This window comes from Larus michahellis, chromosome 3 (genome assembly GCF_964199755.1).
Source record: "Larus michahellis chromosome 3, bLarMic1.1, whole genome shotgun sequence".
Lineage (NCBI taxonomy): Eukaryota > Metazoa > Chordata > Aves > Charadriiformes > Laridae > Larus > Larus michahellis.
The window spans coordinates 123,638,523-123,657,164 of NC_133898.1; the positions used below are offsets into that span (position 1 = coordinate 123,638,523).

The window sequence follows — 18,642 nt, forward strand, 5'->3', positions numbered from 1 at the left end:
ATTTGTGGCCAGGTAAATGGAGTGCTTTTTAATGAGCACTGAATTAACGGAGTGACGGAGTTATTAAAAGAAAAAATCTACATTTTTATACATATGCTGTTAGATGTAGTCTGATGTCTTGTTTTTCAGTTCTCTGAAAATACTGCAAATACATGTGGTTAGTGTTAAATCAATGTTAGAGTAATTCCCATCCTAGCACAAGCATTAACTTATCAACCCTTTGCACTGTAAACCAACTTCTGTACAACGCAAGTTGCACAGGAAAAGTGCTTATCTAACCCTTTAATATGCGTTCATCAAACAACCGCTTTGTTTCCAGAAGAATTTTGTCTGGGTTTTTTTTTGTAATGGTAGTTTTTTTCAAGGGAGTTTTGTTCCTGCACTGTGGAGGTCAGACTGTATTTACACAAAGCAAAAAAAAATGGGTCTTCCATTAGCAAAAAATAAGTATTTTGATACTATTCTGACTTCTTAAGTAACTAGAGTGAAGCAATGGAATTGGCTCAGTCAGAAAAGCTTGCCAGCAAAGCAAGAGCATTAGTAAAGAAGGTGAATGTTTAACTATAGCTTAACACCATACTCAGTATAATAAGAAGTCACCAATCACTATTGATCTCTTTTATGCAATGTGTTTAAAAGGCATAAGCAGACATTGACTTGATGAAATACACAAACCTGGTCAAATATTCTGTCAAAGCAGATAACAGTAGACAATGAGATATTCAGCGACTTCAGCAAGGCTCTGAAAACTCACTGACAATAATGAGGCAAGGAAAATATAGAAAGAGGATGGAAGGAGGGAAGAATTCTAAGAGGGTTATTGCTGAAAAGTTGCATGAAAAACTGGCTGTGAAAATATTTTACTGTGGTGACTCTATCTGGCCAGCAGTCTGGAAGAGCTCGCTCTTTTGGAGAGGAAAGCAGATTCGCTGAGATGTGTCAGGATTTTGCCCTTATTTGTGTTTTCCGTTGCTGACCAGCTGCGGGTGGCCTGGGGACTGGAGGACAGAGAATACCAGAATCTGGCACTTTCCTTGTAAATGCTCAGCTCCCAGTGATGCTGTCCATCCCAAAGAGCAGTGTGGGAAAGCCATTGTTTCACTAAACTATTTACCCACATTACTCTTTTGTATTCAAGGTTTTCAGTTCATGATTGCAAAATAATCAGCTGACCTCCAATGTCAGTAGTACTGTTGTGAAGGGATTAATCTGTTTTCTGTTTTACATGTTTGGATATTTTTTGTTGGGTTCTTGGACATTTAATTACATTGTTTAATGTCCTATTTACAAGAATATGGGAGAGCCTCAATGGTGCTGCAGCTCAGACTTTTAGGAAATAATAGCATCTGACCAATTCTTCCATATCATGGAGTTTGACAAGTGTTGTTTGCCTGAAATAGTTTTTAGACTAATGTAATTAATTGCTGTGTAGCGGCAATGTCTGGAATTTCAGTTTCTGTCGTCATTTTTTTCAAGCCACCTTCCTCACCACAAGATGATCCTTTTGTGTTTGAAGTGATTAGGAGTTTTGCTGTTGAGTCAAATGAAGCAAATTATCATATACCCAAGTAGATGCAGACTGTAGGAACTTTTGCAGTGGGCTGTCCATTAACTTTTATGCTGTTTTCAGCTTTTTTAAGTGTATCAACATATTTGCACTTGCTTGAAGTAGCAATGAAGAGGCTAAGTTGAGAGGAAAACTGAAGGCATTAAAATTGGAAGAGGGAATCCTTGGCAATAAGCAGGCTCATGTAAAAATTGCTGAAGTATGTGAAGACATATGACAATAGAACTTAGTTTTCAGTGGTTCTTTCTAATAAGTGTGTAGTCTGAGACATGTACTAAGGAATGGCAGTGTAGGTATGCTATTACAGTGCACGTGCAATGAAATTGTGTCTGTTATGAGTGAGACATGAACTTAAGTATAGCACTTTTCCTTCAGGTTTGCTGGGCTTTTTCCATTTTATGGAAGTACTTGTATATGTTTTATATTAATCTGTGTATTTAATGCATGCTAACGTTTAATACTTAAAAACGTGGCATTATTGTAGTTAGAAAAATTGCACATAAAATAAATCACATTATATTGATTATTAGCAGGAAAAATCCATGTGCTTTTTGTTGAGATTGTTGACACATGTTAATCTTCTTTTCAGGATGCTGGCATGTACACCCTTCACAGTAGTGTCCTATTTTTTTATGTGGTACCTGCCTCCTTTTGTATCAGGAAGAGTTGCGTGGTACCTGACTTTCTACTGCCTTTTCCAAGCACTGACCACAGTAAGTAGATTATAGGTCGTGATGTTCTCAGCAGTAACTTGCTTGTTTTCTGTCTGTATTAATGCATTCAGATTTAGTAAACTGAGATTTACCGAAACTTTGCATTTGATTTCAACTTCCAGTGAATTGAAGGGATAGGAAGATGTCCTTTTTGTCAAACTCTCTGCTGGTTGATGGTTTCTGCCAATGCTTTCTCTGGCAAATAACCTGCTAATTCAGACATATTACCTCCAGTCCCTTTCATTGGCAGTGCCTTAGATACTCAACTCATTCTTGTACAGATCCACAGAGACATTTGGATTCCTAATTCCAGTTAGACATCTAACTTCTCATAACTTCTGTGTTCAGGAGCAGATTAGGAGACCAAGTAGGTTTGTGGCTCTGGTTCTGGGTGTTTTGACTCAAGCTAGAAGGCAATGGAAAGTCAGGGTACCAGAGCTGAAATAGTACTGACAGTAGTCATCATGATATTTATGCCTGGATAGAAGAGTTTGAGCATGTGATTTTTTTTTTTAATACAGCCCAGAACTTGCAGTATTTATACAGAAGCCATCATTTCAGTGGATCCCAAAGAACTTCTCTGACACATTCCATGCTGTACACGTAGGGGTTGCATCACCCTGTTTTGCCTTGTAGCCAATATCAAGGTGAAACAAGGTATCTTCCATGCAAAGCAGTATCAGGCAGCAAATTAGGACTGGAAGTGAGACATCTGGTTGCAATTTGGCAGGGCGTATCCCATCTGATTGAATATCACTGGATCATGTTTTGAAAAAGTGTTTCCCAGACATTTAAAATGTTTGTATTTCTTGTTTGACTTTGGCTTTTCTCCTGTTTACAGATCTGTTGGACCTGGGAATTCTGTATTCCAGTGTTAAGGTGGAATATTTTCTTAGGCCCTTTGTTTCCTCTGTAGAAAGATGGTCCAGGAGACATTCATAATGGCTTAAAATAATTTTTTTCCCTCTCTCTTTTGAAGGAAAAACACAGGTTTTTCATGACGGAGCTTTGAAAATGTATACACTTGCCGTGTTTGATGGAGGTGAACAGAAATGCATTCTGCACAAACAGAGTAGGATGCAGATTGTGAGACTTGGTTTGCTTGGCTACAGATCTCTGTGGTGGTGGAAACACCACAGAGAACTTGATTGTTCAAGCAGGTTCATGTCCCACTTAAACGTCACAACAGTCTGAGAGTTTGGCTTGTGTGTTGTTCATAGATTTTTGAAGTTATTTTTATTTTAGTTCAACACTATGACCACAGGGTCCCACTTACATCATGACCATCCAAAAGCTGAAGCCTTTAATGTTTAATATTTTCAGTGAAGTACTACTGGAGATAAGATCTCTCCTGCCATAAAAGTGGGGCTTATTTACCCAACATCGCAATAAATATTGCCAGTGCATTGTTTCCACCAAGATTTTACAGCAAGGTATCAATTGCATGCTAGATATAGTGCTGTAAAAACAAATGAGCAATGCTCCTAATCTTGTCAGTGCACGGATCTAGCAATTGGGTGTTTATATCTATTCTTAACTCAAATTAAGGAGTGTGTGGCAAAATGGTGCTGAAGACAAAGTAGTTTTCACAATTATCTCCTGGAATTACATAGTGAGACAGGTATTTGAACTACTTTAGGGATTTATACAGTCTTCTGGCTTGAATAAAGTGGAAAATTGTATTGTCTTCATTATGGCTTAGCTTCCTGTTAGTTAGCTCAAGCTAGGAACATGATAGTCTCCTAGTGCAAAGAAAACTAGATGCTTTATAGCCTAGCTATGAGGGACATTTTCCCAAGGAAGCTGAAGGAGCACAGCATTAAGGTAAAGTCCCTTGGGTAATTTATTATTTATTATTTGTATTATGAAAGATACTTTTTCCCTTTAATGTGCTTTACAAATCAAACAGAAAAGACAGGTCTACATGCTAAAAAATACAATGTGCTAAATAAGTGAATTCCAAGGTCACGTTGAAACATTTTCCCGGATATCGGAAGAATACAGCATTTACCCTGACATTTCCTAAGTGATGTTCTTTCTTTGCATAGTTATTCCAAGTACCATATTCTGCCCTCACCATGTTTCTCAGCACAGACCAGAAGGAGAGAGATTCTGCAACAGCATACCGTGAGTGTGATCTGGGCTTTCTCATGTGGATTAGAGCTGAGTTTTATTTAAAATCATTCTTTATCTATAGGAAGTTCCTAATGGTTTGTGTTCCTAAACTGGACTTTTATATGAGATTTTTAATATCTGATGAAAAATATTTTGCCTTGTAAATGCTTCAATTTTTCTAGCTAAATAGGAGACATTAATGTTTTATTGTCTCAAATTGTCTCATTAGCTCTAAACTGGTTTTGGTTTATTGCTAGCCAGACGAGACAATAAAAATCACTCTTACCCAAGCCAGGGTACGGAATAATGATTTCATTTAAAGGTGATTTGTAGGGGAAAAAACAAAGTGCTGACTTTCTTTAACATTCAGTTAAAGAAAGTCTGAAGTAATTTTGAGTATTTTCTTTCTTCCTTTTTTTTGTTTTGTTTTGTTCAGATTTCCTTAGGTTTATGTGTTTCATGTAATAAATTCAAATCCTGAACTTGTTTTCTCTGAAAAAATTTCTAGAACTCATAGAACCAAGACAGTTAGCCTCACCAAAAAAGGAGAGTAATTGTGTGTGCATGGTCACACCAACTGAAGTCTCTCTTTTTATTTCATCTGTGTTTATTTAATTCTAATATATACTAGGTAGTTTAAAACAGATCTTGCTTTAATATAACTAGCACTCTGACTGTATTAGTTAAAAGAATGTGGGCTTCCAGACCATATCTCTGGCTCTTCAACAATCAAAACCAGGCAAAGTTTTTGCTTTGAAGCAAATCGATCAGACAGAAAAAGTGCAATCAAAGTATTTTCAAGATTTCCTGTGTAGATCATAAATGTAAGAACAGCTTCTTCCCTTCCTACTCTCTTCACCTCTGTTCTCACACCTTCTTTACTGTGTAACTGCTGTGTCTCCACCAGCATTAAGAAAGGTAAAGAGAAGAGAGTCAAATATCACATGAAAGACTTTTCTATTGTCTTTCAGTGTTGCTTTAGAATGACTTGTAATTTTTTTGTTGCATCTGTTTTCTCTTCCTGGCAAGAGCCGCTTTCTCCTCTGTTAGGCTGTCTAACCCTCACCCTACTTGCTTGAGTATGTTGAAAACTAGACCATAGAGGCACAATGAATTGGCCAGAAATACTAAAAAAAAAAAAGTCAGAAATTCTAGATACAATATTCCCTGAGCAACCCAATCCCTTTCCAGCACATGGAACAGTTGTAATTTGCATTATCACCAATTATCTCAGGAGAAAGTCTGGACTAACAGTCATAGGACAGGACTAAACAGCGGGAGATTCCAGTTGTGTTATATTCTTTGGCACTGACTGTATTCTGAGTCATCTGGCCTAAATTCTAACTAAATCCATGTACCTAGTTTTTTCTGTTGTCTGGTTTTATGTCTTCAGAGGCTGTGATCCAAATAAATGTGCTTTCCTATCTGCTAGTCCCATGCAAGGCTTCAGAGGCGTGTGAAATTTATGCTCATAAAAGCTGTTGAACTCCATGGCTGAGAGGTGTTATACATTTATAGTGTCATTTTATTGTTCAGAAAGGGTTTAACTTTTGAGTGTACAGCTGTTCTCCTAAGCCAAGTTAGGGTGGTGGAATGAACCATAATTTTAGCTTTTCAGATGTTGATATTTTTGTATATTTTGAAATTATATTTGTTTGGAGCCAAGTTTTCTTGTAATGGTTATGATTATGTGAGAATTTTTTCTTCTTCTTTTTTTCCTTCTTTTTTTAAACAAGTGCTTTACTTAAACACTTTTGGTTTCATAGAGAATTCTTTTTGATAGACTTTCTTGGATGCAGTCAGTTGTTGAGGCATTTCTTCAACTGTTTAAAGAAAACCAGCTGTGTAGTACAAAGTATGCTTTTAAAAAAAGTTTGGGATCAGAGGATCCATTACCCTCTACTGGAGACAGGGGGAACTACTTACTATAAATTTTGTCCTGCTCCTTATGAATGCAAGGTAGAAATACTGAATTCCAAAGTTGCTTTAACATAAATCCTACTTACATTCTGGGCAAAATATAACTTACTTCAAGTTACGATCTGCTTTCTGAAAGATCAGTTTTCTTGGCTAAGGTGGAAAGTACTACATTGTAAATTCTGAGCACACAAGAACTTTGAAATATGCCTGTTGCTCAGCTCTTTCTACTTCTTAGAAAATTAGGGTTTATAATGGTTGTATTTCTGTTGCCTCTAATGATGCTTCTGAGTTTTATTCTACGCAAGTGCTTGTTAAAATGCAGATGCAGAGCCCTGAATAAAGGTTATAAATGTGTAGGTGGTGTTTTGAATGAAATGTGTGACTCACGTGCATTGCCTTTGCACTGAGTAGTCAACAGTTTGGAAGCTCTGCAAGGCCCAACTGAGACTAGTTTGTGTCCAAACTCTTCGGATTAGGTTGCGGTTAGGATTCCCACCATCTGCCAGCATTTTTGTGTGTATGGACTGAACTGTAACTTTGCTAATAAGACTGGATGTGAAGTTTGGGCAAGAAGCTTTGTTCTTTTTTAACTTCCCATTGGTTTAAATTAATGTTACACAAAGACTCAAATTTTCCATTCAGAAGCATTTTCTGCTTGGGAACATACAAGCAATAGTTTAAATGATCCAAGACTCCTAGGGAGCCTCTCTTGCCTTTTCCTTACTTGGTCTTCCATAGCTACGTACAGCCCTCGTTACTGCACTGTCTGAACACCTCACAGTCTGTGTGCATTGCCCTCCCGTTAGGTGAAGAAGTACTCTTATTCCTTTACACAGATACACAAGAAGGCATGTGTCCAAGGTCACTTAGGAAGGCTGTTATAGAGCAGGGAACTTGAATAAACCAGAACCTAGGAGCTTTTGAAATGCCTGTCACTTCCCAGGGAGAGTATGATAACCACCAGGACACAACACGCTCTGGAAGTGGCCCTTCAAAATCCCCCATGGTGCTTCTGAGAAAGGAACATGAGACCCCTGGAACTACTGAGAGAGAATAAGTAGAAAAAAAGCCTGATATTTAGGGCAATGAGAAGAACATTCCCTCATAAACAGGGAGTCTTGGTCCCTGTTCCTAACCTGTTCGTGTATTCAATGCTATGTATCTTTACACAAAACACATAAATGGTGTCTGGAGCTAGGACAGAGATTCAGTTTATCTCCCTGCCATCGGGATGCTGGGTATGGCCATATCGCATGAAAAAAGGAGCTGCAGGCTTCAGATCCCTCAGGGTGAGAAGGGTCTAGAACCAAGATTAGTCACCACTCGCCTACGACGGACTGTAACAACCAGACGCCTTCTTGACTGATTTTGAGTATATGAAGCATGAGCTGGGTACCCATGATTAGATCTTTACTTTCCCAAATGGAGACTTTAGTTGTTTTTTCAGGTGGTCCCTTGTTCTGATGGTACTTGGAGTGTTAGTGATCTGAATCATTCTCTGAGGCTGAGGTAGCTAATTCTGCCTTACTGTGGCCTTAGGCAGTTAAGAACAGCTACTGCTGTTTCCAAGAGCTTTGCAGCTCTATTATTTCGACCATAAGCCTGTGGTAAGTATCATTTTATTTTACAGTTGGAGAACCTCGAGGTCTGATCATATAGGTGGCTTGAAAAATGTTTCACAAGTTACTGTCAAGCTTGAGACGAAAAGTCTGATGTTATGCCTCCTAGTCCTGCTTTGGGAAAATGGCATTCAAAATTTAAACTGTGGTTCTGCTCTGGTCCTCAAGATGAAAGGTTTCTGTGTTATCCTCTTGTGTCTCTTAATCTCAGCAATATGCATCGTGCAGCCTGTATAAAAGAGGCTCTTCCATGAAGGCTTCTAAAAGCTGATCAGAAAATAGATGACAAAACTCTCCTTGAAACTGTTCTATTACTGACCTTCTAGTTCTGCTGTTCTTGGTGTTCCTTTTTCTGCTTGTTCCCTGTACCAGAAAATGGTTTGATGAGGTTTCTCCTCATTGAGACAAATGAGCAAGCTTGCAGACAGTGGAGGAATTGAGTTCTCATCCTCAGTGCACATTTGTGCTTTCTTCTTTAGGAATGACCATGGAAGTGCTTGGGACCTTGATTGGAGCTGCACTTCAGGGGCAGATTGTGGCCAGTGCTCATGTCTCTCATCACTGCGCTGTGACTCCCCCAGTAAACACAACCGACTCCTGGCATGACACTCCCAGCTTTCCAGACCCCTCAGATCCCTTGTCTCATCAAGTAAGTGTCTATAGGAGCACACTAAAATCTCTTAGGGAGAGGGGTGGGGCTGTTTCTATAATATCATATCACATCATCCAGCCAGATGAGCAGGAACGTGACTTCCTTGAAATCAGTAATGCTGGAGTTGAGACAACAACCTTGTTGCAAACAAGGCATCCTGTCTGTGTCTTTGCAACCACTTCTCAGCACGGCAGCAGAATTACACTGAGGAGCTTTGCTGAAGATGCCAAACTGTAAAATAGCTAGGAGGTATATGGCCGTCCTTTGTTTTCGCTAGGGGCTGCTTTACAGTTTAAAATACAAGCTTAGTAAGAAAAGCTTACTTTACCCCGCCAGGAACACTGTATCCACTTCTGGGTTCCCCAGCACATAGACCTGTTAGAGTGGATCCAGAGGAGGGCTGCAAAAGTCATCAGAGAGTTGGAACACCTTTCCTATGAAGAATGATGGAGAAAGTTGGATTTGTTCAGCCTGGAGAAGAGAAGGCTTCAGGGAGATGTTATTGTTGCCTTTCAATATATAAAGGGGACTTATAAGAAAGATGGAAAAAGAATTTTTGTTTTTAAACTGAAAGACGGTAGATTTAGATTGGATATTAGGAAGAAATTTTTTACGATGAGGGTGGTGAGACACTGGAACAGATTGCCCAGAGATGTGGTAGATGCCCTATTGTAGTGTTCAAGGCCAGGCTGGATGGGGCTCTGAGCAACCTGATCTAGTGAAGGATGTCCCTGCCCATGGCAGGGGGGTTGGAACTAGATGATCTTTGAAGGTCCTTTCCAACACAAACAATTCTATGATTCTATGAAAAATGGTGGCTATAGCAGGATCTTTCAGTTCAGCAACACTGCTTTTCAAGTAGTTATCACTGGGGACCTCCTGTAAAGATTAATGGCTGTTATGTGAGTGAAACTGTAAATCCTACTTGGAATCTGTATTCTTGTGAAGGTACAAAGCACCATTGAAAGTAAATGGTTGGTAACAGGCAATCAGTGGGAGCAGGGCTCAGTGGGTAAGATGTGGAATGAACCTAGAGATCCATGCTTGTTTATTTCATTTTCCACAGCAGATTTTCCCTGTAATCCTGCAGAAGTAATTGAATCTCTTCATGCTTCAGTTTGCTATTTTTTGATTTATATCTGGGAGGAAATCTTAAAACCTGATCCAAATCTCAGTGAACACAATTTGATAGTCTTCCATTGTTTCCAGTGGTCTTGAAACAGACCCTGATTCAAACAATTACCTTGTCTAGTTTTTTCCTATGTCACTTGTGAAATCAGCAGTTTGTTGGTTACATTTTACCAGTTGCTAGATTCAGTCTTTCTTTTTATATTTTCATGTATTTCCCTGTCAGTGCACATACTAACTGATATATAACATTCCCAATGAAGAAGATTCCTTGACCTGAGTCTGGTCTCAGGTGCTTGGTGCAAATCAGGATGTATGTATTCGTGCTCTGCTTATTGTAGTTGAGTAGCTCCTATTACCACTCTTCAGCATCAGTAAAATCACAAGCACGCTTGGAATTTGCATACCTTGGCACCAGCAGTGGTAGCCCAGGAAAGGGACCAAGCCTTGTCTCCCCCTCCTCCCAGACACTATTCCCTGCCTCCGTGCTGCCTGATCCTTTTTTTTTTTTTTTTTTTGGCACAGGCCATTGTAAGGCTTCTCAGAGAGCTGACCTGGGAAACTGCCTGGGAAGAGCCAGGCTGCTTCTGTAAGTGGCCGTGATATTTTATAGCCCATTGAAGCATTTTTGAAGCTGCTTGTTAGGTAACTTCTAGTGTATATTTTAACAAGACACAGAACAACATCCTGTCTTCCCTTTTTAGCTTCTAGGACAATGGCTTGATGTAGAAAACTACTGTGCTATTACAGCTCTATGAGGAGTAGCTTGAAAAGTTGTGAAGCAAGCCGAATGTCATGGCACATTAAATTCCTTGTCTGAATCTGCTTTATGCCACAATCACCAACTTCCACTTTCAAATCTCTTAAATGGCTTCCAAGGAAAAAAAATACATTTCCTTTCCATCTAACCTTATGTGCTTTTCTGTCCTTTTTGAGGTAGGAGGGAGATGGATAAAGAAGCTTCACAATGAGTTGAATGTCAAGTAGGTTTTTATTTTGAAAAAATCACAAAGATATACAGCCTAAAGTAGCCTGCGTTTGTAGGTAGAAATAATATCTTTCATTAAACTAGCTACTAACACGGGGATACTGTGGAAAAGCTTTAGACACACAAACATCTTTCAGATCTGAAGAAGTTGCCGTGTGACTGGAAACTTGTCTTCTTTTTTTCCAACTATATGGGTTGATTCAATTAGAGATGTCAGTTTTCTCATTTCGCTTTCTTATTTACAAGCAGCCACGTGTTCTTTTTTTGTGAGGATTTCCTTTTTGTTTGTTTTGGTCTTTGGTTTTTTCCTTCTTCCACTGTTTTGTGTGTCACCTTCTCAGGTTTTGTAGATGAGTAGTATCACATGGTTGATAACAGTCTGGATTGTGGTGTCCAGATTTTTTCCCTGGGTAAGGTTCTGTTCTCTCCTTGTTCTTTCCTGCTCTTTTTTCCAAAGTCTGAATGTCAGTCCATAGTCAGTCCATAGTCTGAATGAACTGCTCTGGCAACCCACCTCACTCCCTGCTACCCTGTTTTGAGAGGACCAAATTTTTTTGCCATTCACAAAACCTGGCATCCATTTGGTTGCATTATGGGAGCATGCATGGCCACCAAGCCACGTGGGGGAGCTGCTTGCATCGCATGACAGGGCACTTGCCATGTGTTTACAACACGCGCAAAAGAATATGCAACTAACTGCATGATCATCAGGAGATGTTGGATCTTGAATTTTGGTTGTATGACTGATGGACATTGAGTTATAAGCTGAAGCAGAATTAGGGTCTATGAACCTGAAGTACCTCCGTCAGTCTAAAAAAATATTTAGAAGAGGCTGAATCTTGACTGTTTCTCTTAGTGCCGTTCTAGAAGGCCCTGACCTATTTTGTCACGAGGACTAATTCTTGGCTGCTCAAGAGCATACCTATTTTAAAAGAAGACCTAGTGAATGACTGATACTATTTTGCTCATTATTAAAGAAAGGAAGTGGAAAAAAATAGTGTTTTCTAAGCTCTCCTGAAGCTGTTACAGTAAGCTTAGGAGTGGATCTTTCCTACTGGAAACCAACTATGGATATTGACATAGTTTGTAGATGGGTTAACAAGTTTTGTTTAGGGTCAGAGAATCCTATTTGGCCTACCATGAATATCTTTGATAGTTTAAGCTCAAATTACACTTATGTATGACCTGTGAAGAAAAGCATTTAATTCAATTACTTCAAGCAAATTACCAAATAATAGACACAAAATGTAAAATCCATGTAAAAGTCCTGATACTGTCCTTTTTTTTTTTTTTCAGCCTCTTCTGTCCTGGCTAGGCTGCTTTTGAGGCTGAAATTACCTTGTTTAAGTGAATTCAAGTATCTACAATACTGCAGTCTGCAAGCCATAACCAATAGTATAAAAGTACCCTGTGACTTAATTTATAGCTCTGATATAAAAAACCCAAACCTTTACCACAAATAAAGAATAGTCCTGCATTCCTTTGTTTCATCATCTCCCCTTCCAAAATGTAAATATCGTAATAAAAGCTGTTGTCTTGAAGAGATGTCCATACTTACATGGTTCATCTGACTACCTCTGCATTTATACTAAGTGACTTTATGTTTGGAAGTACATTCTTGTAATTGCATGTCTATTTACCAACTGTTTCCTCGATGTATAATAATTCCATCTGCGCATATTACTGATAATTTGGAATTCAATTTTCCTATCAAATAATCATTGTGTCATAAAGCTCTATAACTAGTACTTATTTTATATTTGATAACACAGTATAAAATAAATTATTACAGAATACTGAAAAAAAAATTTTTTTAAAGCTTTATTCAAGAGTCAGTGTAATTAGAGTTAGGAACACTAAATGTAACCTAATGGTGTGTGCAGTATCCTTGGAGGCTTTTTCCCCTGGCTAATAAGAAGCAAAGATTTCTGAATTTGCTGAGTATTTCACTAAGTAACTGGGAAAACATGCATGAAAGCTACCATCTTCTCAAAACATTGACGTGAAAGTGTGATTTCTAAAATTTATTAGAACCTAAAGGAAGTTTTTATTATCATTAGGTATAAATGCAGTAACTGTAGTAATTATGTTTACGTCAATACTGAGGCCTTTCCTACCCTGCATGAAGATACAGATTGCAGTCTGTGTTACTAGATCAACTGGATTTACTAAAAATTAGAATCCCTCTAGGGATGCTGCATGTTTTTGACAGATGACTGTATGTCTGTAGCTAGTCTCAACATAAGCAAATTTTTAAAACATTCAGGTTGCCAACACAGTAGCCCTTTTGTTCACGTCTCCTTTTTTTGTAAGAAATATATACTTATGTGCCCTGGATTTATCCTAAAGTAGGTGTTGTTTATAAATGAACTGCAGGAGTGAACATTTTTCAGAGAGGTAAAAGACAGACAGTTGGCTGTATGTAGACGGGCATTTCTTCATTTGCAGATGACTCACCAGAAAGAGACTGAAATTTTCATAATGACTTGTCATTCTCCTGTCACAATTTCGAATGTCTTTTTTCTTTCCAAAGGCAAAGGTTTATATGGTTGCAGCTGGGGTCATAGGAGGTGTGTATCTTCTTGGAATTGTCATTCTTTTTCTTGGAGTAAAGGAAAAAGATGGTAAGATATATTTAAGTATGCCTAGATTTAATAATAATAATAACTTCACATTCATCTCTGGAAAAGATTGTTATTTTATGTATTCTGCTCCTCTTAGATCCTTATGCCTTAAATTCAGACAGAGCAATTCCTTTTTGTAAGGGGCTTGGACTCACCATGAAGCATGGTCCATATGTGAAGCTTACAGCTTCATTTCTTCTCATCTCGACGGCAGTTCAGGTAACTTCGGACTCTCTAAGTCTGTGCGTTGGCCTCATTCCAGTCCCAGCATGGGAGAGTCTGTGGCAGCTAAAATGCAAATAACCTTTGGCTGGTGACTGGAGGTGGTGATCTAGGGGGTGGTGCCTTCCCCTACAAATCAGTAGGGAACCAAACCCCTTTTTTGGTGCCTGGGGTCTTGTGTGGCTGGAGATGGTTATTTCAAATGAGAAGCAAAACCAAAGTCCTGACCATTTAAAGATGGCTTCTTTTTTTTCTTTTTTCTTTTTTTTTTTTCATCAGAGGTGAGGAACTAGTCCTAGTGACCCAGATTAGGTCATTATATGTTATCCATCTATAGTCTCCTGTGGTTTCAGTTGCTTAGAGAATGTTTTTTCTCTTCTCTCTGTTCTCTATAGTGTGTGCCACTTCAAACCATTGCCCCTTTCCTTTGCATAGGTGGCTATTCTCAGATAGTGGCTGAACTGGTTCTTATGGAGTCTTTTGTGATGGAAGGCATTAGGTCAGAGTAAGATGATATTCAGAGGCAGGAGGTCTTACCTGTCTCAGAGCTAGATAGAGCTAATTTTCAAATGAGGATCTGCAGTTTAATGTGGCTCTCGCAAAAAGATGCAATACATCCTCCCATAGAGAGGAACTGTAGAAAAACTCAAAGCCACTCAGTAAGAAACACCTACTTCCCATAGTCCAGCAGTCTTTTTAAAGCTTCATTTTTCAGCTATGTTCAAGTCAGTGAATATGTTATTTTAATGTCAACCTGTACGTATCAGTTGAAGTTGGCTTTATTTTGAAAAGCAAATAATATTCACATTTTTGTCAACAGATTCTTAGTCACATGAGCCATTGATCAAGTGAATATCAAGACAGAGGGCAAGAACAGGGCATGTAAGAGGGCAGCACTGTGCTCACCAGCAGTCCTTGTGAATTAGTGAGTTCCTTGGAAGGGCTACTTAAAAGCCTGTTTGCCAAAGAAGCACCGAAGTTTCCTGTTGACCTGGATTTGGGCACAGTTAGTAGGCTGTCCTTTGCAGCATCTGTCAGTCGTTACTGGAAGGCCCAAGGGTGAGAAACAGTAGCAGAAGGATTTCTGCTTACATCTGAGAGCTGCAGGCACTGAGAGCAACAGCAAAGACAGGGAGAAGATGAAAGATGAAAGGTCCCTTATGGTCCAGATCCTTTCAGCTTCCATTCAGTCAGTAAGGATACAGCGCACACCTAGTTGCTGGCAGCCAACTACTTTCTGGCAACATGCAGAGAGGAAAAGATCTTCTGTCAGTCCATATCTCTTTATTTTTCTATTTGTACAGACTGAAGCAGAGGTGTGATGGGAGGCAGAAGCTGGAAGCTGTATTGCTTCAGTTCAGCCAGCTTGGGCAACCCTTGCTATTGTTATTCAAGGGAGGGACACTGACTTCATGGAATTCAGTGAGTGGATTGCTGATAAGCGAAGGAATAGGCAGGTAAAGATGCATTAGTCACAATCCCAGAGCGTGATATTCTACATCTAAAATGAAGGCAGCGTAAACTGGGACACAAGCTAGGGAAGGCTTTGGTGGCAATGGAGAAGAGATATAACTTTTATCCTAATTTGTATACAGATGATTGGCCGCTTATAGTCTACAAGTGCACAAAGGAGCAAGAGTTGATCATACTGCTGTGGCATGAGTATTAAATTATCCTCTGTCATCCCACTGCTGCAGAACTGCTGGAAATGGGCCCGAACCATATTCTGGTGTTTAGAACCCCCCGAGTTCTGCAAAAGCATGGTGGCAGTGGCTTCATCTGTCATTATAACACAGTGCAGCTACATCCTCCTGTCCAATGAGTACTCACTTACGGAGATATCTGACCCAAGGCTACACTCCATAGCCGAGGTTGTATACAAAAGCAGCAGTTAGCTGCTTTACTACAGGAAGTTGCCATGAGTGTAATTCCAGCCGAAGAGTAACTTATTTTGGAGTCAGAGCTTCTGATTAAAGATTTATGGCATTGCTATGGAAAAGGAAGGGCAATTTCTTGCAGTAATCTGCAGCTGTGGCTGTGACAACACCACAAGGCAATTGCAACATAGAGAATAAAGCTTTGAGGCAGAATCCTCTTGTAAGGCAGTTCCCATTTTGGTCATTTTTGTGCTGTATTAGGTGCACGGTTTACCTCTTGCTTGCCTGAATATTATTGACATAGCAATAGGGACAGCAGGAGAGTTATCGCTTCTTTAAATTTTTGCAAATGAGGAAAGAATGAGACTCCCAAATCCTACACTTAACAAATCAGTCACCAGCTATGTTTGGCTAGTATGGAGTGTGATGTCATTTTTGTCTTTTTTATTTTTCCTTTCTTTTTTTGTGGTCACCATATATCTTCAATTCAACAGCTGGAGCAGAGCAACTTTGTCCTGTTCTGCACTCATGCTGCTGGTCTTCGCAATCACTTCCAGTATTTGGTGGTGACCATCTTGGTGAGTTGCACTTCTCTCCCATCTTTTTATTTGATAGCTAGTTCTGACTGGTTTTTGGCACAAAACAGCAGAAGACAAGAACAGTTTTTTGTCTAGACAGAGCTGTTAAGAAGCTACACTATCTTTTGCATTGTCTGTTTGAAATAAAGCTGATGTTCCCTACTGTACTAAAAAATTAATGCTTTGGAGCTTTTAATTCATTCCTTGTTGCTTTTACCTGTAAGGCACTTCCTGCTCCTATAAACGACAAAAGCTGCTGCCAGAAAGGAGGTCTGGAATTTTAGCTTCCTTTTCCCTTTCCCCAGTCTAATATACTGAAAACTAAACAACTTTAATTGCAGTATTCATACGCGTGAGCCTTCTGCGCTAGGCAGCTTGCAAGGATAAATATTTAAAATATCCAGAGATGTCAAGATTCCTCTGTAGAGCAATTGGCAGTGTGATAAAAAGATCCTTTTACAGAACCTTTTTTCTTGACATGCAGAGGTAGAATTCTGCTTGCTTAGGTGATACTTATAACTGAGGTTACACACTGTTCCTATATTGCATTATTTACTTTATAATTACAAGTAGTATTAGTTGAAAACTGCCATTTTCATCCCTCTGACCACAGTCCTTTAAACACAAGTAGAACACTAAATGATGCATAATTACTGGGATGTGCATGTACTGTAGTTTTGAAATATTTTGTAAAGAGTTTGTCTACCATACAGAATACTGCAGCAGTCATTTTCAGGGAAGCTGTTGCATGACTTCTGACCCATTCGATACAGAGACTTTGTGGAACCATCTTAGGGGAACGTCATTTCCACTACTTGGTTGCAGCCTCCCACCCTTTCTGCCCCTTTTTGATTCTTCCTTTCCCACATTATAAGAAAGAGGTTTTCCAGTGATTAAAACCAAAATGTTGGAGAGCAAGGGATGACTGTTGGGTATCTTAAGCCTCTGCAAGTAATGGATGCCAAGAAGAGAGACAAGAGATGGTAGAGTTAAAGTTAGTAAAGAGTGGAATATAACTGTAACCATGAGATAACAATTGAATTTAGGTCAATTGTAAGACTGTCAATAGTAGCAGTACTTCGGTGTATTGGTACTATGTTGCCTGTGCTTACTGCTGCTACCAAGTGAGTATTACAGTATGTGACAGGGTACTGTTGACTGTAGGTGATTGAACAACTCTTACAGGTTGTTCCTAAGAATAAACATGTAGTATGGGATATGTACTCTAAGTATGTCTTAAGATAAGTATAGCTTGTGCTTCAGCTTTTCTCCTGTACAATGAAGCAGAGCTTAATTCACTTGTCATTTGTCAGGTTTGGATCATGAGGCAAAAGGCATTAGCACTATGACTATTTGCAATATGTTTGAACTTTAATGACTGTGTCATGTATAGCTTTAACTGCTGTGGCTTACATTAGGAAAAGGAAATGTTAAGATACTGCCTTCTGTGGAAAACCCTCTCATGGATAGCTTTAGTTTGTAATATATAATAGGGAATCAAAACCAAAAAAATCACTCAAAGGATGAGGAGAAACAGGAATCTGCAAGTTCATCTTCCTTTCAGACCTCAATGCATTAGACAAAAAGATGTATGTGAGCTCTACAGCTGCAGAAGACAGTGGCAGTAAGCACGGTACAGATATGGTTTTTTGTCAATTTTAGGTATCAGCAGCTGTGAGCATTCCTTTCTGGCAGAAGTTTCTGCAGCGATTTGGCAAGAAGTGTGCAGCATGTGGGATTTCGGTAAGCAAATCCTTTGAGAAAAAAATCTGCTTGTGCTTACTTCATTTGACAACTGGAGCGACTTCAGGAGCTTATAACCTCAAGCTACCTGAAACTTGCTCAGTTTCAGGGTTCGTTTTAAATCATTATACCAAAGTTCAGACAGATTCCAAGTTTCCAAGAGAAACTTTTGAGAAATGGATTGATGCTGAAAGGAGGTCCCAGCTTCTTTAAGAATCTGCACAACATCTGCATTTCACTGGTCTCAGAACTGAACCCCAATGAGGTTTTATAAATTCAGATTTGTGTTGCCTCGAGTTGACAAGTTATCTGTTGTACAAGGCTTGTTTTGTCTTTGTATATGGTGCTGTGTTGACCACATCTGTAATTCAGTCACAGAGGAGGAAACAGAAGTCTGTTACACATCCTTCTTTAGAAATGCAAGTAGGCAGCGGTGCCCACATCCCTCTGAACAGAGATGGACAGTTATTAGCAAAGTAAAGAAATAGGTGACCTACCTGAGAAAAGAAGCCTAGTTTAACTTTGACACAGCTCTGCAAAGCCAGCTCAGTGAGCCTGCCCTCGTCTCTGATGGATTATTTTAAGTCCTTCACTTAGTGCAGACAGCAGCAATTTTCTGTTATCATCCTCAGTGAGTCATTGTATAGGCCCGTTCCTCCCCATTTTTCCCCTGTTTACCTTCAATTACTTATGAAAGAGGAAAGAAAAATTGTCTGCCTTGTGCACAGCAAAGCATGAGGACTTGGAAAATCCAGCCTGAAACTATATGTCAAAGTCTGAACAAAGCTGAAATGTTTAGGTCTGGTGACAATTGTTGAATATAATTAAACAGTTATGATTTTTGGAATTAAAATCTCTGTTTTGGAATGACTTCCAAAGAATCAGAAGTAACTTTA

General features: G+C 39.1%; 1 protein-coding gene across 5 annotated transcripts in view; it reads left to right on the forward strand.

Annotated features, from left to right (window-relative positions):
• The window catches only part of MFSD2B (MFSD2 lysolipid transporter B, sphingolipid), a 39,020-nt gene that overhangs the window by 12,550 nt on the left and 7,828 nt on the right, over positions 1–18,642 (forward strand). For 3 of the 5 annotated variants that reach the window (XM_074581962.1, XM_074581961.1, XM_074581965.1), the window contains 7 exons: positions 2,157–2,280; positions 4,329–4,407; positions 8,414–8,583; positions 13,236–13,326; positions 13,424–13,545; positions 15,920–16,003; positions 17,666–17,746. In XM_074581962.1, the coding sequence (XP_074438063.1) occupies positions 2,157–2,280; positions 4,329–4,407; positions 8,414–8,583; positions 13,236–13,326; positions 13,424–13,545; positions 15,920–16,003; positions 17,666–17,746 (751 nt within the window). The remainder of the gene's footprint in view (positions 1–2,156; positions 2,281–4,328; positions 4,408–8,413; positions 8,584–13,235; positions 13,327–13,423; positions 13,546–15,919; positions 16,004–17,665; positions 17,747–18,642) is intronic. The other 2 variants (XM_074581963.1, XM_074581964.1) reach the window with 2 other exon arrangements.